The sequence below is a fragment of the Canis lupus genome, chromosome 9 (genome assembly GCF_048164855.1).
Source record: "Canis lupus baileyi chromosome 9, mCanLup2.hap1, whole genome shotgun sequence".
NCBI lineage: Eukaryota > Metazoa > Chordata > Mammalia > Carnivora > Canidae > Canis > Canis lupus.
Genome location: NC_132846.1, coordinates 14,973,265 through 14,994,285, shown reverse-complemented (window position 1 = coordinate 14,994,285; position 21,021 = coordinate 14,973,265). Strand labels below are relative to the sequence as shown.

At 37.4% G+C, this 21,021-nt stretch overlaps 1 protein-coding gene across 2 annotated transcripts in view; it reads left to right on the top strand.

Moving 5' to 3' along the window:
* Window positions 1–21,021, top strand: part of SNX6 (sorting nexin 6) — a 59,663-nt gene that overhangs the window by 4,370 nt on the left and 34,272 nt on the right. For both annotated transcript variants that reach the window (XM_072838236.1, XM_072838235.1), the window contains exons 3-6: window positions 10,216–10,320; window positions 11,147–11,257; window positions 13,617–13,738; window positions 15,668–15,791. In XM_072838236.1, the coding sequence (XP_072694337.1) occupies window positions 10,216–10,320; window positions 11,147–11,257; window positions 13,617–13,738; window positions 15,668–15,791 (462 nt within the window). The remainder of the gene's footprint in view (window positions 1–10,215; window positions 10,321–11,146; window positions 11,258–13,616; window positions 13,739–15,667; window positions 15,792–21,021) is intronic.

Below are 21,021 nucleotides of genomic sequence, written 5' to 3'. Positions count from 1 at the left end.
CTTAATGTTTAGATAACTTGCATGGATTGTAGCAGTACCCGTCATTGATCTGTGTCTCCTGTCTGTCTACCTTCCAATCCAGGCTTCACATTATTTAAAGTTACCTAACTTAAAATGACTAAGTCATATAACGACACTAGTCAAAAGTATTTACTTGGACCCAGTTCTTGCAGTAAGGTTCAAACTCCTTAGGCTAGCATTAAACACAATTCGTGACACTTTCAGGCTGGCTTCATTTTTCAGTATATCCTTAGCACTAGACATATTCTAGTCTGCTTGTCATTGCCCAGCCACCTCTGCACTTTAGTGTCTGCTTTATGCATGCTTATTAATGTTGTAGCATGCTTTTTTTTCTCACCTTTTTTTTGTCCACTTGAAATTTGATTATCTTTGAAGTCTTGGCCAGATGTTTGCATTTTCTTTTGCACCTACACAGCATGTAGCTTGAACAGATTCCACATTTATTGATGTTATTTTAGATAAAAATATGACATCGATTATGTTGGCAGAGGAAATTAAGAAAGTTCCTGCCCTAAGATCACCACAGGGTAGTGACAGTCTTATGATAGAGTGCCATGGGAGTACAAAGGAAGGAGTGTTTGCCTTTGGGAGAAGGGGAAGTAGTAAAGACATGATGATAGCTACATACCAATGTAGCATTTACTGTGGGCCAGGTACTTTGCATGTGTTAACTCAATTCTCAAATCCCTGTTAAGTAACTGCTACTATTCTACTTTGGAAAGAGAACTGAGGTTCAGAGAGATTAAATAACTTGCCCAAGGTTATAACAGCCAGTATGAGCTGGATTCAGACTCAGACAGTCTAGCTTCAGGTCTGGCACTCTTAACAGCTATTTATCACTTAAATGAACTAAGCCTTAAATATTGACCAGGAATTTTGTAGGCTCTCAGGGAAGAGGAAGGCTTGCCAGTAGAGTGGATAGCATGGGTAGGTAATTTGGTTCCACCTGAAGCACTTGTTCTTATAGGAAGCAAGGGTAGATATGGATAGTACAGATCAAGTATAAAGGGCATAATAATTACAATTCTAAGCGATGGGAAGTCCTCAGGGATCATAAACTGGGAAAGACCTATACGTAGATGAAGATAGCATTGTAGGTTAGGTTACTCTCATGTGGAGAGTGGTTTGATTCTTACTGTGAAGGCAGAGAAACCAGTTGACAGGCTGCTTTAACAATACGGATGAAAAATGCTGAAGGTGGGACACCTGGGTGGCTCATTGTTTGAGTGTCTGCCTTCGACTCAGGGTGTGATCCCAGGGTCTTGGGATCAAGTCCCACATTGGGCTCCCCGCAGGGAGCCTGCCTCTCTCTGCCTATGTCTCTGCTCATGAATAAATTTTTAAAAATCCTAAGAAAAAATGATGAAGGTATATGGCAGTGGAAGAGAGGATGAAGGAAGGAACATAGCAAAGAGATGTATAGGAGATAGAATTGACAGGGTAAAATGACTGTATAAGTACATGGGAGAGAAGGAGGAGAAAATGAGGAATAAAGGAGAGAACAGAGCTAGAAGGTAGATAGTATGTTTGATTTCATATGTGTTGGATTTGAAGTGCCTAGATGGTATCTAATCCCTTTTCTGCCAAACTAGAGTGTAAGATCTGGAAGAGTGAGGCTTGTGTCTTTTCACTGTTCCATCCCTAGCTCCTAGGACAGTGGTTTGCACATTGAAGACACTCAGTACTTATTAAAGTGAATACGTCCAGGCAGATGTGTCTAGTTGATAACATGAAAGTATAATTGGGGATTTAGAATAAGAGGTCTGAGTTTATGATAAATATTTAGGAGTTATAGTCGAGAATGGCTGAGATTGCCTAGGCTAGATAGCACCTGTGGAAACCAACCCTTAAGTGTTACAGGGAAGAAATGGATCGATTGACAGGGCTGAGAGGTAGGAAGGATATGAGAGAATTCCCATAAGTTGAGAGTTTAAAGAAAGTGGACAGAATGATCACCAAGGCAAAATACTGCAGAGAGGTCAAGGACACTAAAAAATACTGGATTTGAAAATTAGATCCTCTGTGTGAAGGGTTTGTGAGATCAAGGCTAACTAGACTAGAAGAGCAGTGTATGAGCAGATTGTGAAGCAGACAGCACAATTAAATGCTCAGGTGGACAGATAGTTCATCCCTCCAGAGGACACTGCTTATGAAAAAGTGGAGAATATGATGAGGCTAGATTTATTTGTAGGAGACTTTATTGATGGATCTGAGGGGGAAAAAACAGCTGCCAGTGTTTGTTTCTTTAGAATGTGGGAAACAAGGTCACTTGTTGAGAGAGGGGGCGGAAATGTAGAGAGTTGAAGTAGTAAAAGTTTGGAGTAGTTGCTGAAGGGAATCAAGGGGAGCTGAGCAGATCTACTCAGGAGTGTTGAATGGTTTTAAGAGCCTAATGCAATTTGAAGACCATTAATTTGCAGTAGACCAGTATAAACAGTTGTGACTTTTCTCTAGCCACACAGGCAGCTAAGAAAGCAAAGGTGATTGTTGAATTGATCCTGAGTGGGAATTTGCGAGCCAAGTATGGCAAAAAGCAATGAGAGTTGACGAGACCAGCAAGAAAGGTATTGGAATGACATACGCAGTGGAGTGGAAGAGGAGGGAAGTAGAAAAGCGTAACAGGCTGCAGACATGTGGAAAGATCACAAGATGGGGAAGTATTATAAGGGTAAATTGTACAGAATACAGTTGGTGAGGAAAAAGAATGGGAAATATTTAATTTTGTGTTTTATCACATAAAATTGTCTCCCTCACTACATATTTCTTGAAGGCAAGGCTTTTTGTTCACTTTATATGCTCCACAACACCTAGGACAGTTGTTTGAACTTTATTAAAACAAGATGAAAAATCGATTATTTGGTTAAAAGTACTAGGGAAGCGGCTCCTAGATGGCATAGTCGATTGGTTAAGCCACCTGACTCTTGATTTTGGCACCGGTCATGATCCAGCCCCGAGGTGGGCTCTGCATTCCGTGGGGAGTCCACTTGTCTCCCCTTCTCTCTCCCTCTGCCCTATCCACAGCTCGTTCACATGTACTCTCTCTATATATAAAGTAAATAAATCTTAAAAAAAAAAAAAAAAGGGCATTGGAGTGACATATGTGACCCTAGTAATGTTTTGTTGTTTCTGGTATAGTATATGAGAGGAAATCTGATTGCAAATTCCAGTTTCCAGAAAGTATGTGTGTGTGTGTGTGTATATATATACATACACACACACACACACGCACACACACACATATAATCAACCACTAATCTGACTGCTCAGTATAAGACATACAATAATAATAGAAATATTATAGGACTTCCAAAATGATATCTGGGCTAGGAGTTCAGTAGATTTAAAATTTGGACTGAATTAGTGAGCCTAATGGAATTTACTTCTGTCTGTCTTAGGGGTTTTCCATTTACTATACTATAATTACAGTTCTTAGCCCAGTTATGGTTACCACCTTTCTTTCTACTCTTCTCTCCTTTGCACTCAGCCTGTGTTTATTGAAGTCACCACTGGGAATATAGCAGTGAATAAAACAAAAATCCATGTCCTCACAAAATTGACATTCTAGTTAGGGAGGACTATTAAAAAATAAGATATAGGAATCCCTGGGTGGCTCAGCAGTTGAGTGTCTGCCTTCAGCTCAGGGCGTGATCTCAGGATCAGGGATCAAGTCCTGCATCGGGCTCCTTGCATGGAGCCTGTTTCTCCCTCTGCCTCTCTCTCTATATGTCTCTCATGAATAATGAACAAAATCTTAAAAAAAATTTTTTTAATTAAAAAATAAGATATAGTAGATGGTAAACAAGTGATATGGAAAAAAAATGAGGGAGAGATAGGAATTATTTGAGAATGGAGGGGAGTTGAGCTGTAGTCTTAGGGTTGCCAGGAAAGACCTTCCTGAGAAGGTGACGTTTTGGTAAATACTTGAAGGAAATGAAAGAGTGAGTCATGCAGATAGATATCTGGGGGCAGAATATTCCAGGGAGAGGGCACAGTAAGTGCAGACTCCTGAAGTGGTAGCATGCCCCAGTGTTTAAAGAACAACAAGGAAGCCATATGACAAGTTTACAGTGAACCAGAGGAATAGTAGATTAGCCTGGGAAATGATGTCAGATAGAGATTTTTTTGGGCCTGGGAGACCCCTGTAAGGCTTTTCTCCAAGTAGGAACTCTTAGGTTTTGAGCAGAGAAATGATTTTTAGTTTAATCAGATTTCTGGTAGCTCTGTAAGAAATAAGATTGAAGAGGGTAAAAGGCAGAAGCAAGACACCAGTTTGGAAGCCATTGCAATAGTTATTTTCCTTTTCTTCCTTCCTCTGTCCATCTACCTATTATACATTTGCTTTTCTGACAAAAGATGAACAACCAGTTTTTTAAGAATGTTCTAGGATAGATACTCTATGGTAAATGAGTCAGTATAGTAAACTAGTAGCAAATGTCTTTACTAAATAATTATATATGGAAAATCAGCAATAGGGCAGTGTCTTTAAATTATCTTTTTTTTAAGATCTTATTTTTTTGAGAGAGAGAGAGCAGGAGGGGGGTGGCAGAGGGACAAGCAGACTCCCTGCTGAACACGGAGCCTGCCACTGATGCTTAATTCCAGGACCCTGGGATCATGAAATGAGCTGAAGTCAGATGTTTAACCAACTGAGCCACCCAGGCGCCCCTAAATTATCTTTCTAATAATACTGTATTTGTGTTACTTAATCCATCTTCCCTGCCAAATCTTTCTCTTGACCTTGACACAAATGTTTAACCTAGTCAGTCTCTGACAAAACACAAAGTTTATCAGCCCATGTAAGGATTAAACCAGTGAATGTTATCTAATGAGAATTTCCTTACTAGTTTCAGACAGTTAATTAAATGTTGATGAATCACAAGTTGTTTGCTTTCACTCTTTCCCTAAATAAAAATTCTAACATTATCTTTAAAGAAAGAAGAAAATATATCTGAAAAATCTTGTGTACATTTTATGTAACATTAGATTTACAATACAATACCTTATCAAATCTAAGGCACAATTGATTGGAAGGTATACTTTCTTTTATGTGCCACCAAGAAAGAAAAACTACTGTCAATTAAACTGTAATTTGTGGTCAGTTGCAAGACATTCCTATTTCAAATGTTAAAATGTGCAAAATACACATCTAGAATTGATGAAATATAGCAGATTACCTTTCAGTGGAAGTTTTGTATTTATGTGGGGGATGATTTCATTTTATTGACCAGCTTTTCCATTACACATCTTAGTTATTAGAAACAGGACTTTAAAAAAAAAAAAACTGTAATGTGTGTGAAGCACATCTTCTTGTCAAAGTAATTCCTTTATGTCTCCTTTTCTCTGTAAGCTCAGGAAATGGAAAAAAAAAAAATGAGGTATGAAGTGTACACCGGAACTGACTGTAGAAAGATGTAATATCAGAATGAACACTTCAGCTGATATTTAGAATTTACTATGAAATGTAAATTAGAAGAGTCATAATCTCACCACCATCATTTTGCTGTGACCACATTTATGATTCATGCACTTTTCCCGAAATCAGTTCTAGAACATAGTTACTAAAAGAATGAAAAAGACAAATGATTGAATTAATGGCCATTGAGGCAATATATGAATGGCTTACAAGCTTTAATAATGCATGCAAAAGAATTTACAGAAGAGTTAGAAAGTAAAGAAGTAGAAATGAGAGAATAAAAGAGGGAACTATTGTCATGATCACAAGGGTGTAACCTGTGTATTTGTCAAAACTCTTCAAACTATATACTTAAAATCTGCATTTCATTGTATGTAAGGTATACTAAAAAAAAAATCCAAGAACAAAAGCAGTAAATATATAATATAGGAATGTTTGTTATCAATAAAAGTTACAATTTTAAAAAGCCAGGTGTTGTACTATCAGAAAAGGGGGGAGTGTTTGATATATAGGGATAAGGAAATACAAGAAAGAATAATTTGGAATAATCTTAAATTGGAAGATAAATTACTAAATGTAGAAACCTGAGAAGTATGTTACCACATTGATAATACAACAGCTAAAGTAAAATTAAGTCTGAAAATGAAAATGTATATATACATAGGAAATCCAGCAACAGGGATGCCTGGGTGGCTCAGTGGTTTAACATGCCTTGCCTTCGGCTCAGGGCATGATCCTGGAGTCCTGGGATCGAGTCCCACATCGGGCTCCCTGCATGGAGTCTGCTTCTCCCTCTACCTGTCTCTCTCTCTCTCTTTCTGTGTCTTTCATGAATAAATAAAAATCTTTAAAAAAAAAATCCAGCAACAATGTTTTATGTAATCATTAAAAAGATTAGCAATTGAGATGAAATTTTGACAATGTAAATGCAAAGACAACCCTGAAAATCTAGGCTAGGGTTCCCAAACACAGTTTTTAAAGCTTATTCCCCAAAGATTAAAAAAAAATTTATTTAAATTCAATAATTAAGTAACTGTTTAGTTTCAGAGGTCGAGTTCAGTTATTCATCAGTTGCGTATAACACCCAGTGCTCATTACATCAGGTGTCCTTAGTGCCCATCACCCAGTTATCCCATCCCCCTACCACCTCCCCTCCAGCAACCCTCCATTTATTTTCTCTAGTTAAGAGTCTCTGAAGATTGTTTTGATAAGTCTGTGTTAGGGACTGGGGTTCTGTATTTTTAACAAGCACCTAGGTTGATTCTTACCAGTTGCATTTGGGAAATGCTTAAGTAGGCAATGAAAACATAGGAAATGGAGAAAAGCCAAGGTTATTGTTCCCAAAATCATAATGATAAGTTTATTTGTTTCTTGTGGCTGCTCTAACAAATTACCACAAATTTAATGACAATACAATAGAAATTTATTCTCTTGTAGTTCTGTAGTCCAAAAGTCCAAAATCAGTATCTTTGAGCTGAAATCAGGGTATTAGCAGGACCACACTGCCTGAGATTCTAGGGAAGAATTTCTCCTCTAGCTTCTGGTGGCTGCCAGCAGTCCTTGGTTTGTGGCTGTGTCACTCTAATCTCTGCATCCATAGTCCTGTTATCTCCTTTTTTGTCTGTCTAATCTCCCGGCATTTCCCTCTTACAAGGATACATGTAGCTGCATTTAAGGCCTATTTAGATAATCAGGATAATTTCCCCATCTCTAATCACACCTGCAGAGCCCTTTTTTTCCCATATAGGATAATGTCCACAAATTCCAAGGATGTGGATATTTTGGGGGAGCCATTATTCAGTCTACCACAGTAAACATCTTAAAAGTGGCCTGATTGTGAGTAAAGAGGAAAAAAGAAAGCTTTTTTTTTTTTTAAAGATTTTATTTATTTGAGAGAGAGCATGAGTTAAGGAGTGGGGGAGGGAGAAGAAGACTCCTTGCTGAGCACAGAACCTGAGATAGGGGGCCCCAGGACTGGGATCCCAGGACCCTGAGATCATGACCTGAAGTCAGACACTTTGCTGACTGAGCTACCTGGGTGCTCCAAAAGGAAACCTTTCTTAAAATAGAATTAAGGTAAGGGGTTGGAGAAGAGGTAGGCTAGACCATATGAAGGCCTGATAAGACTAAGTCAATGGAAGAAAACCAAAAGACTAATGTTTTCAATATTGCAGAGGCAATGAGATAGTTGGAAAATGAAAAAGAAAACTTCATAATTCAAGGCAACTTTTAATTTCATTTATCAGACAGTAGGCTATGTGTAACAGTACAGTAACAGATATTTTAACATTTTAAAATGTTTTATTAAGTTTATAGTATAAACTTTTAAAAATAGGATTACTGATGAAATTTAACTTAATGTAAACTTAAGTTACCTATAAAATTTTTACTAAGGGTCATCAAAGTACCACATAATTTAAACAGTGATTAATTTTTTTCTGTGAATCTAAATAATATATGTAATGGTTTTTATCTTTTAAAAACATATCTTCTTAGAACCAGTAGTGCAAAAGTGAAATACTGTTAATTTTTTTCATTACTAATGAAAGTTAAACAGCTCTATATAATGAAGTTTCATAAAATATTTTAATAGATTACAGGATTTCTGTATAAAGAAGGCTTCCCTCCCCCCCCCATTTATAAAAGTAATGTATGCATTTTGTGGACAATTGGGAGAATAAAGGAATATATAAAGAAGAAAATCCACACTTTGTTGTATTTTCTTTAAGCCTTTTATATTTTTTTTTATTTTTTTAAAGATCTATTTTTTTGAAGAAAGCTAGGTAGTTAATAAACAAGACTAAATATTTCTTTGCAGCAGGCTAAGACTTTATTTTCATTTTTTAGTGTATTTTGGTTTTCTAATAAGTCTTCAAATTAGTCACATATTTTAGAGTATTTGTCTAACGAGGAAGAAAAATAGAGAAAATTTAAGAATTATAAATAGAATTAATAGTAAGCTTTTTTTTTTTAAGATTTTATTTATTTATGAGAGACACAGAGAGGCAGAGACACACAGGCAGAGGCTCCATGCAGGGAGCCCAACGTGGGATTCAATCCCAGGTCTCTAGGATTAGACCCTCGGCTGAAGGTGACGCTAAACCGCTGAGCCACCGGGCTGCCCAGAATTAATAGTAAGCCTTATGAGTAGAGGGGCATCTGGCTGGCTCATACAGTGGAACATGGAACTCTTGATCTCGGAGTGGGATTGTGAGTTTGAGCCCGACACTGAGTATAGAGTTTACTTTTTTAAAAAATAGGATTATGGGATCCCTGGGTGGCTCAGCGGTTTAGCACCTGCCTTTGGCCCAGGGCATGATCCTGGAGTCCCGGGGTCAGATCCCACATCAGGCTCCCTGCATGGAGCCTGCTTCTCCCTCTGCCTGTGTCTCTGCCTCTCTCTCTCTCTCTCTCTCTCTCTCTCTCTCTGTCTTTCTTGAATAAATAAATTTTTTTTAAAAAAATAAATAAGGATAAGTAGAGAAATCTTCTCATAGATAAGTAAAGCACTGAATAGAGAATGCATTTAATTCTTTGAATGTATTAAAGCTTGGAGAGTAAAATGGGAGATTTAATTCATATCACAGGTGATAGTTATTGGGTATTTACTATATTTTTTTTCTTAGCACTTTACATATATGTAATATATTTAACTATTTTAATAGTTTCATTGTTTATTAAAATAATCAGTAGAGTTAAAACTATTAGCCAGTATTCTTTTCATTATTTTTCTTGTTCTAAAAGATAAATACTCGGGAACGCTGGGTGGCGCAGCGGTTTAGCGCCTGCCTTTGGCCCAGGGCGTGATCCAGACCTGGGATCGAATCCCACGTCGGGCTCCCGTTGCATGGAGCCTGCTTCTCCCTCTGCCTATGTCTCTGCCTCTCTCTCTCTCTCTGTGACTATCATAAATAAATAAAAATTAAAAAAAAATAAAAGATAAATACTTCCCTTAATTTTAGAACACTTGAACTTTAAAGGAACATCTTCTTGGAAATTTATTACATGTGTTTTTTCAAACAAAAGGTCTTACATATTTATTACTGAACCAACCAACTGCCACAGAAACATAGTAACAGAAAAGAAAAATTTCCCTGATAAAACATGTCTATTGCTCAGGTAGTAGTGATGTTAGGAGTGATAGGATAGGAATATGTGACCTACATGCAGCATAAATATGTGTGCCATCTCATGTGCTATTTCATGTAGACCAGCTTGGTTCTCCCAATTCCAGTACCAATACCTCCCCTTGAAGTTGTACCTGATTGTGTTACCAGTTTCATCTGAATCCACTGGCGAATGAAACGATTCTGCTTTTGTTTCTTGGCCAGGAATTACTTGATAGGTTTTGTGAGAAGACCCAAATCAGAATATTAATGTGCAGAGATGGGATTCAAACCAACGTCATCCAAGCCCCTAGGTTAGGGTGCCTTCCAGGCTTCCCTGCTGTTTGTGGTGAGGATCGGACAACCACACACACCAGGATGACAGAGAATAGGAGAGAGAAAAAATAGTTTACTTTTTGAGTGAAATTATAATGAATCGTGGTTACCCCATTGGCTCATACAAAGCATAGTTGAATGGTATAGAAGGTATAGAATGAAAATTGATTAATAACCTACCCAAAGCCCCTGCCTCTCTAAATATATGAGGTTTAAATGAACTTGAGTACTTTTTTAGATTCAAGATTCTTTTATTTTGTTGTTTTTGCATTGTCTTAATATCTGAGAAAAGAATGAAGTTCTGTATAAGCCCACAGAATTTTCATTATCTTTTTCTAGCTTAAAGCAATAAATGTAGATCTTCAAAGTGATGCTGCTCTGCAAGTGGACATTTCTGATGCTCTTAGTGAGAGAGATAAAGTAAAATTCACTGTTCACACAAAGGTAAATGTGATTTTGTACTTGTATTATTTTAGCTATTTATTGTGCTAATGTTACATATGATATATTAACTGGAACTTTGGTTTTGAACAAAGTTAGAGTATTTTAGTTTATAATTTCACTATATTTGAACAGTTTTTTAAAAATGTACTTTTAAAAGGTTAACATTTAAGAATTAATCACAGAACCTAGATATAATGCAAATTTAATTTTCTCTAGATATTTAGTAACATCTTTCACTATTTTTCTTTTCAATTTTGTTTTGTTCTTTCAGTTAATTATATTACTGCCTTATGGGGCACCTGGGTGTCTCAGTTGGATAAGCCTCCCACTCTTGATTTCAGCTTAGGTCATGATCTCAGCTTGCCCCCTTCCCCCAACCACACTCCCCCCACCAAAATAAATAAATAATGTCTTTAAAAATAAATAAGTAAATTACTGTCTTACAAATTATTTTCTTATTGGATCTCACTTCTCCGGCATATTTTCAGATCGTAGATTTATTTTCCTTTGAGTACTTGAGTTTAATATATATTAATAATAAGTGAAAAAGTGAAAAATAATATATATTAATAATAAGATAACTTAATAAGTAATGGTAGCAGTACAATATAATAAGAGACTGTCAAAAAAAAAAAAAGAGAGACTGTCAACTTACTTTCTTAAAGATCCCAGGATAATTTTGTTGAGGTGTCTCAGAGTTTTCATAATAGAGTTTAAAAGTACTAATAATCATTCTTGTAAGACTAATTTAAGAAAATAAGATTTAAAATGTTTATTAAAGGCCTTTTAGTGTAATTTTTATTAAAGAGTATCTCTGTCTTTACAGAGTTCATTGCCAAATTTTAAACAAAATGAGTTTTCTGTTGTTCGACAACATGAGGAATTCATTTGGCTTCATGATTCCTTCGTTGAAAATGAAGACTACGCAGGTTACATTGTAAGTGTTGGGGTTCCATTTTAATCCCATTTTCTAGAAGCTTTTTAGATACTTTATGTTAAATCTTACTTAGTATTTTAGTGAGCTGGTGTGATTTTTTTAAATTGTCAGAAAAACACAATTGACTACCACTTCTTATCCTGAATTGCCTAGTTTGAGAGTGTAGATATATGGATATATTATGCTCCTTCATTTAAACTTAAATTCTCGGGATGCCTGTGTGGCTCAGCGGTTTAGTGCCTGCCTTTGGCCCAGGGCAGGATGCTGGAGTCCCGAGATTGAGTCCCACATTGGACTCCCTGCAAGGGACCTGCTTCTCCCTCTGCCTGTGTCTCTGCCTCTCTCTCCCTCTCTCTCTCTCTCTCTCTGTCTCTCATGAATAAATAAATTAATTAACCTAAATTCTCAGTCTTTATTGGAAATGAAATGGGCTTTTCAAACTAGAGATTAATTAAGGGAATGTTATAAACCATTCTGGTTTTGAACCCTTAGGTAGACATACTCAGAGTTGGAGGGTTCCTTAAGAGGTTATTTAATCTGGATGGCTCAGCGATTGAGCGTCTGCCTTCAGCTCAAGGCGTGATCCTGGTCTGGGGATCCAGTCCTGCATCAGGCTCCTTACGAGGAGCCTGCTTCTCCTTCTGCCTATGTCTCTACTTCTCTTTCTGTATCTATCATGAATAAATAAATAAAACCTTGAAAAAAAAAATGATCTTATATGGGGCACTTGGATGGCTCAGCTGTTTAAGTGTCTGCCTTTGGCTCAGGTCATGATCCCAGAGTCCTGGGATCCAGCCTCAAGTAAGGCTTTCTGCTCAGAGGGGAGTCAACTTATCTCTCCCTCTGTCCATCTCCCTGCTTGTATGCATGCTCATGTGCTCTCTCTTTCTCTCTCTCTCTCAAATAAATAAAATCTTTAAAAAGAGATGTTATCCAAGTATGCATCAGATGTCACACCTCAGCTGTTGACTGCACTCAGATTCCTGAAATTTAGTTTCCTTTGATCTCCTTGAAATCATCCTGATGATTCTATCTCCCTCCTGTGGCCACTCCTTCTGTCATTTGTTTTTCCTTTGTATAACTCAGAATTTGGTGGACAACTGGCAGTACATTCTTTTTTTTCTCTCTTTTCTTCTTTTCCTTTAAAAAAAATACCAGTTTATATGAAGGATCAACTCAGGAACAGCCAAAAGGAAGAAGTGTACATAGGACAGGGTACAGAGGGGGAGATGGGGTTGGTGCAGAACTTTCATGCCCTGTCCAGGTGTACCACCTGCTACCTTCCCAGCATGTCAGTGTGTTCACCAACCTGGAAGCTCCTTCTCTTCCCATCTTATTTCCACCTTTTCTTCTTCATCTTGTCTTTTTTTTCTCTCTCTCTTCTTTTTTCTTTTTTTCTCTTTTTTTTCTTTCTTTTTTTTTTTCAAGTTGTCTAATGGTATTTTCTTACTACCATGTCCTCTTATAGACTAAACACTCCTCAAAGATCAAGACCATGTCTTATCTTTATATGCGCATTGTTCAGCATCATTCCTAGCACATAGTAGATGTGGTGTGCAAGCATCAATGAATGTGTGCTCAGCTGTACGTGCTGCTCCCTTCCTATTGCTTTCCTCAAGCGTAACCCTTTTCTTGTATTCATTAACTTTCTCCTATCTTTTCTTCCTTTCATCTCCTTGCTTTCTTTATTTCCCATCATTTCTCCTTAACAGTTGTTACTTGTAGACCCTCCTTAAGATAAACTTTTTCTTTATCCTTCCCTTGAATGATATGACTCTTCTAGATTTTACATTTTTATTTAAGGTAAGTGTTTACTTACCTACTGTGATGTTAGTGATTAATCCCTGTCTTATTCTCCTGGTTTTAAGTCCGTGCTTTATGCTTCTGATAAACCCATACGATTCAAGAACCCTTTTTAACCTTCCTTGATGGATCATACTATTGGCATTTGTAAATTTTAAAAAGATAGAATAGCATAAAGCTACTATTAATTCCTTAAAAAGATATGTATTTGTATTTAACCAAACCATTTACATACTTCTGAAAAATGGTATACATCTTTTAATGTATACTCAGCTTAATGTGTATGTACGTTTGAGGACTCTCAAGTTGTCCCATCCGAATCTGCAGGTTAAAGTTTGGGAACTAGTGTTCTAATACTAGAAAATGGTGCTCTGTTGTATTTATGTCTTTCTTGATGCAAAGGAGCTAATCAGATTCTCTAATCTGATAGTCCTGGTGTCATGCTCATTCAGGATGTCCTTAGCTTTCCCAGATACAATCTTTTATGGTGGCAGTAGTAAAACTGCTGTGAAAAAAAAATAGTCTTTAAAATTAGTGACTTGATTCTCTTACACAGATCCCACCAGCACCACCAAGACCTGATTTTGATGCTTCAAGGGAAAAACTGCAGAAGCTTGGAGAAGGAGAAGGGTCCATGACAAAGGAAGAATTCACAAAGATGAAACAGGAACTGGAAGCGTATGTGATTTTTGTTGTTGCTTTTGTTAATTGTGCTTGTTTTAATGCCTTTTTTCTGTGCTCTCTGATATCCCATCCTTTTAATCATTTCACCACAGTGACCCTTTCTGAAAGATGCAGGTTTAAGCCAAACAACCAGTTTTAATGATCATGATCAGAGCCTACAGGAAAATTATAGAATAATTGTTTGCATTGTAAAATTCTTTAAATTAATGTTTTAAATGGACTTTGAAAATTGAAAGCAGAGGATCCAAAACTTTATTTACAAATAGTAGAAAGGGAAATATGACTTTTTAAAACAGAATGTAAGTTGTTTTGTTTTTTATTTACAAGGTCTTAGTCACTGCCAGCCTGATTTTCTTTTTTTCGGTATGTGCATACTACTGAAACTGCTGTTTCTCATAGAAATATACACTGAGCAACTCTGCATATATTGTTTTCTTTTTTTTTTTCCTTAAATACGTGTGTTTGTATGTGTGTTTGTTTTTGCCCTTTTTTTCTGCCTCTGGCTTCTGGCTGAAGGGAAAAGAATAGGAGGAAAGTAACGAAAATAGTTTTAAAATGTTTTTCATTAAATAATTATTAGTTTCACATATACTAGAAATGTATTAAGTCCTTGAAAAAGTTTGAGATAATTTCTATTTTATTTTTAGCATACTTGCTAAAAATACCAAATCTTCCCCCTTTTATTAGACATTTGAAGTAATTTGAGAATTGCAGTATATTGTTTTTCTGTATTTTGGGAGCTATACAAGGAAATACTTCCCTTGCATTATTGTCACCTCCATCATTCTTTCCGTGGTCATTTCTCCTCTTCTTGCATTTCTTTTTCTCCTCTTCAACTTAGTTTCAGCTTTTAAGCGTATATCCACACGGCTACTAGACTCCTCTTCAGAATGCTAATAAACTCATTTGACAAGATAAATTAGCAAAGTAGATCTTTTTTGTCAAAAGTGTAAGGTGACAGATACTTTAAGATTTTTATCCATGCTGGGTGCAAGCAGTAGTCTGAGAGTAGAGATACATACTTTTTATAGTTATAAGACTGAAAACTGGAAATTAGCAGAGCACATTAATATTAAAGAATCTGTGGTTTTCCAGTGGCCCTGATCATGATTCTTTTGTGGTCTGGTTAGGGGTTGGATAACAGAGAACCTTGGGTTTATTCTACTGCTACCTCCATCCTCTGCATCCTTCTTTTTTGTCTTCACTGAATGACTACCCTCACAGAGATCAAACTTCTCCCAACATTGGTCCTGCTGGTTTGCTGGTATGTAAAATTTATCCTCCTTGCACGTAGTTGAAGCAAGAATATTGGGCCTTTTCCTTGAGTGTTTCTTTTTTCAAACTGACATGTATTACAATATGATCGCTGTGATTCACTGATATTAAAATATTTTAAACACAGTTTTTCAATGTAATGACAAAAATTAGTCTCTGTGGTATGCTTTTTTCTTGTGTGTTTGGGGTCATTAGATAAAAATAATTATTAATGTTGAAAATATGTTTACTGAGGTTTGAGTTTTAATTTTTTATATATAAAGGTGTTTAAATGCAGTAATTATTATTTAGAAATTGAGTTACAAAGATTGTATCAAATAATTTTTAGTGTACTTTCTCTGGAGCTGAAAACAAACACCCCTGTAGTCACCTTTAACATCAACTTGCATAAAAAGAAAGGTTCATAAAACCTAAAAATATTAACATTTAAGTATAATAAATACTATTAACTAGCATGAAGGCTTTTCAGAGCTGGGTTTTACATATTTTATTAACAGTTCAACTAAAATCTTTGTTTACATGGATTATATCTTTGTATCTTTAATTTTGCATTTAGAATAATTCAGAGCATCTGTTGAAAAAAAATTGTTACAGATGATTTTCTAGTTGGTGCAGTGTTTTACCTGTAATTTTGTGTATTGTTTCTAGTGAATATTTGGCAATATTCAAGAAGACTGTTGCAATGCATGAAGTGTTCCTATGTCGTGTGGCAGCACATCCTATTTTGAGAAAAGATTTAAATTTCCACGTCTTCTTGGAATATAATCAAGATGTGAGTATTAATTAAAGTAGTGATCAAGGTTTATTTTTAGAGTTACTAGAAAAGGCAGGGAATAGCTAGATGACCCTTTTTCTAATGTTCTTAGTTTTCAAGGCAGTTTAAAATGACACTTTTGTAATGGTAATACAGTATTTCATTAGAACTTGAGTAAATTCATTGAAGAAATGAGAGTAAATCATGTCACTACATGGGACATTGGTTTTCATGCTGAATTGTGAACTTCTTAAGAAATAGGGTTATCAACTTGATTGTTTTCTTTTCTTTTTTTTTTTTTTTAATTTTTTATTTATTTATGATAGTCACAGAGAGAGACAGAGAGAGGAGAGGGGCAGAGACACAGGCAGAGGGAGAAGCAGGCTCCATGCACCAGGAGCCCGACGTGGGATTCAATCCCGGGGCTCCAGGATCGCGCCCTGGGCCAAAGGCAGGCACCAAACCACTGCGCCACCCAGGGATCCCAACTTGATTGTTTTCTTAAATTTGAGTTTTGAAGTCCTCTGAAGCCTTATGGGAAATCCCAGGGGGAGGTATTTGAGCTAAAGAATTCCAGATTACCTTTATTTTTTTTCTTTTTAAGATTATTTATTTATTTATTTATTCATGAGAGACACAGAGAGAGAGAGAGGCAGAGACACAGGCAGAGGGAGAAGCAAGCTCCATGCAGGGAGCCCGACATGGGACTTGATCCCTGGTCTCCAGGATCACACCCTGGGCTGAAGACAACACTAAACCACTGAACCACCTGGGCTGCCCAAATTCCGGATTATTTTTGGGTTAATCATTGACTTTTGATCTGTTTAACTGACCTCCTTTGACGCCTGAGTAGCTCAGTGGTTGCGCATCTGCCTTTAGCTTAGAGCATGATCTGATCCTGGGATCGAGTCCCGCATTGGACTCCCTGTGAGGAGCCTGCTTCTCCCTCTGTCTGTGTCTCTGCCTCTGTGTGTGTCTCTCATGAATAAATAAATACAATCTTTATTCAAAACAAAATAAAACTGACTTCTTTCAGTGGTATTGCTCCTAATTTCCCTTCCAGCCCTGCCTGAAAACTTTATTATAGTGGAAATAGAAATATTGATGCTATTGAGCTTTTAAGGTTTCTTCATTCATAGTACTGGCAAAAAAATTTTTTAAAGGTGGGTCATACAGATCTTGGGATTTATATTTGAATGACAAGATTAACTCATGATTTGAGCAAAAAAATAGATGTGTCATAGTGCTAGTTTGCTTACAAGTCAACATTAAGATCAAAGAATTTTGTATATATAAATTTGCTCTTCTGGTTTGGTCTTAATAGACAGGACAATGACAATAGAATGTCCTAAGTCTAGCAGTAGAACATATTTTTTTGAAGGGTATGAAGTAACTCAAGATCACAGAAACATAGCACTTAAGCATGGGTACTTTCACGAGCATAAATGTGGTATGTGATACTGGCCCATGATCATTTGTAACTAGGGATTAGAAAGAATGCTGGCTATGTCATGAATTATAAGAAGCTTAAAAAAAAAAAAAAGAAGCTAAAAATCATGAGTAGGGTTGCCAAAAAACACATGGTACAGAATGCTCTCATCAGTTTTTTACCTTTATGTGTTTGTTTTTGCTCAACCTTATTTGTGGTCTTGGTCAGGACCTTAATAATAATTGGTAGAGGGGATCCCTGGGTGGCTCAGTGGTTTGGCGCCTGCCTTTGGCCCAGGGCGCGATCCTGGAGTCCCGGGATCGAGTCCCACGTCGGGCTCCCGGCGTGGAGCCTGCTTCTCCCTCCTCCTGTGTCTCTGCCTCTCTCTCTCTCTGTCTATCATAAATAAATAAATAAATAAATAAATAAATAAATAAATAAGTAAGTAAGTAAGTAAGTAAGTAAGTAAGTAAGTAAGTAAAGTAATAGTAATTGGTAAAGGGGCAGCCCAGGTGGCTCAGCAGTTGGGGCAGCCCTGGTGGCTCAGTGGTTTAGTGCCACCTTCAGCCCAGAGCCTGATCCTGGAGACCCGGGATCGAGTCCCACGTCGGGCTCCCTGCATGGAGCCTGCTTCGCCTTCTGCCTGTGTCTCTGTCTCTCCCTCTCTCTCTGTGTCTCTCATGAATAAATAAATAAAACCTTTAAAAATAATAATAGTAATTGGTAGAGCCATGTTGGTATACAGGGAGGCATGGTATTATCATTTCAAGGCTATATGTGCTAGAGGAGTTTCATGTTCCACATATTTTATCCCATTGACAAATCCCTTAGTGCTATATGAAATTCTAGATCTATATTTTTTAAAGATTTATTTATTTATTTTAGAGAGCATAAGTGGATGTGGATGTGAGCAGGGGGGAGGGGCAGAAGGAAAAGGAGAGAATCCTCAACCAGACTCCCCACTGAGGGCAGATCTTGTCTCAGGGCTCAGTCCCAGGACCCTGAGATCATGACCTGAGCCAAAATCAAGAGGTAGGCACTAAACCAACTGAACCATCCATGCACTCCATATATATCTCTATTTTTAAAATTTACATATTTATTTGTCTCCCTCTCCCAAAAATGTTAGAATAGTGGCTGACAATTAAGATGTCAAATAAGTATTTGTTAAGTGATAAATGAATGATTTTTAATTGTTTAGATGAGCTTTATCTAAAGAGCTTTCAGAAATCTTAGGGTTTCATAAGTTTTCTCCCATCAACATAGATTTATTTTTCTTCCTCCCAAACTAATATATGCTTAATAGAGATAATGGTGCAGTGCATTATAAACCCTTTTAATATCAGTATATGGTGTTTTGGAGAAACTCTAAAAAGACAAGGTGTTGGGATCCCTGGGTGGCGCAGCGGTTTAGCGCCTGCCTTTGGCCCAGGGCGCGATCCTGGAGACCCGGGATCGAGTCCCACATCGGGCTCCTGGTGCATGGAGCCTGCATGGAGCCTGCTTCTCCTTCTGCCTATGTCTCTGCCTCTCTCTGTGTGTGACTATCATAAATAAATAAAAATTAAAAAAAAATAAAATAAAAAAATAAAAAGACAAGGTGTTTTGCAAATATTATATAACAATTAACCAATAGTGAGGCGCCTGAGTGGTGCAGTCGATGAAATGTTTGACCACCTTTTTTTTTTTTTAGATTTATTTCTTTATTTATGATAGACACACAGAGAGAGAGAAAGGTAGAGACACAGGAGGAGGGAGAAGCAGGCTCCATGCCAGGAGCCTGACATGGGACTCGATCCCAGGACTCTAGATCGCGTCCTGGGCCAAAGGCAGGCGCTAAACCACTGAGCCACCCAGAGATCCCTAAATGTTTGTTGATTTCAGCTCAGGTTGTGACCTCAGGGTCGTAGGATTGAATCCCCATGTCAGGCTCTGTGCTCAGCATCAAGTCTGCTTGTTGTTCTCCCGCTGCTCCTCCACCTGTTCACTCTTTCTCTCTCTCAAATAAATAAAATCTTTAAAAAAAACAAATAAACCCTAAAAATTACTGATTGCTCTTCCTGGTCCCTATTCCTAATAGGGAAACTCCAAATCCTGTCTGATATACTCCCTTACTATATTAGGAATGTGTCCACTTCTTTCTATGATCAGACCTAAAGATTAGTTCTGACTTTTATCATTGACTGGATTATTTTAAAGGTATTTTTGGTTTCTATTCTTTGTTTTGAGAGAGAACAGGCAGGTGCACACAGAGGGGCGGAGGGAGGAGAGAGAAAATTTTTTTTTTATTTTAAATTCAATTTAATTAGCATATATTCTGTGATTAGTTTCAGAGGTAGGATTTAGTGATTCATCAGTTGCATACAATACCCAGTGCTTATTAGTTCAGGTGCCCTCCTTTATGGACATCACTCAGTTACCCCATCTTCCCACCCACCTCCCCTCCAGCAGCCCTCAGTTTATTCCCTATAGTTAAAAGAGTCGAGAGAGAATCTTAAGTAAGCAGTTTCCACACTCAGTGCAGAGCTCAAAATGGGGCTGATTTCCTGACCCTGAGATCATGACCTGAGCCAAAATCAAGAGTCAGATGCTTAACTGACTGAGGCACCTAGGTGCCCGAATTATTGAAAACAGCCCCTGTCTGCTCATTCAACCTCCAGTCTTATCTTTCTCATCTCCTAAGTTTGTATTGAGTTCCCTTGGTGTTCTCCTCGTGCCCTATGGATTCCTCTAACATTGTACTACTCACCCTATGTTTAATCATATGTTTCTCCATACTCTCCTCTGAAAGATAAATTATTCTAAGAGTAGGGACCACCTTCGGGCACTGCTGGCTCAGTCAGTTGAGTGTCCAAATCTTGACTTTGGCTCGAGTCTTGGTCTCAGGGTCATGAGATTGAACCCTACATTGGGCTCCATGCTCAGTGGGAAGTCTACTTGGGATTCTCTCTCCTTCTGCCTCTTCCCTGACTCGTGCTTGCTCTCTCAAATAAATCAATCTTTAAAAAAAAAAAAAAAAAAAAGCAATAAGGACCACCTTATTGTCATCTTTATATCCCGTACACCCAGCACAGTGTATGATTGTAATAAACATTCGGCAGTTGTTCATTTAATGAGTGAATTAATTATTTAATTAATATTAAAAGTGCAGGGAATCCCTGGGTGGCTCAGCGGTTTAGCGCCTGCCTTCCGCCCGGGACATGATCCTAGAGTCCCGGGATCGAGTCCCAGGTCAGGCTCTCTGCGTGAAGCCTGCTTCTCCCTCTGCCTGTGTCTCTGCCTCTCTCTCTGTGTGTCTTTCATGAATGAATAAATATATATATATATATATATATATGTTTGTGTGCGTGCAGTTAAAAAAAACACCCAAGGTGTATTGGGGGGCATAAAGATAAAGCAGTTTGGAAGGGTTTTGTGAAGAGATGTGTTTTAATTTGAATGTTTAATGATGTTTGAATAGAATTTTTAGTGGGAGAAGAGATACCATTTCAGATACAGAGGAACCTAAAAGCTCAGGGCTTCTTTTGAGAACTATTTGGAATATAAGGTTCTGTTGGGTAGGGTGGTGGTTGGAAAAGTAAGTTGAACCAGATTGTTGAAAGTCTTGAATATCATGCTAAGGCTTTCAATCTCTGAATGTTATGAAACTCTGTAAAGTTATTGAATAAAGAAGATGCTCAAAATTTGATTTTGGAAATCATCAACAAAATGGCTTAGATTGAGGAAATGAGAGATGTTAACTAGTAGTCCAGTGTAGTAATTAGGCAGAAGATAATGAGATTTTTTACTAGGACAGTGGGAAAGAAAGAGATTTCAGGC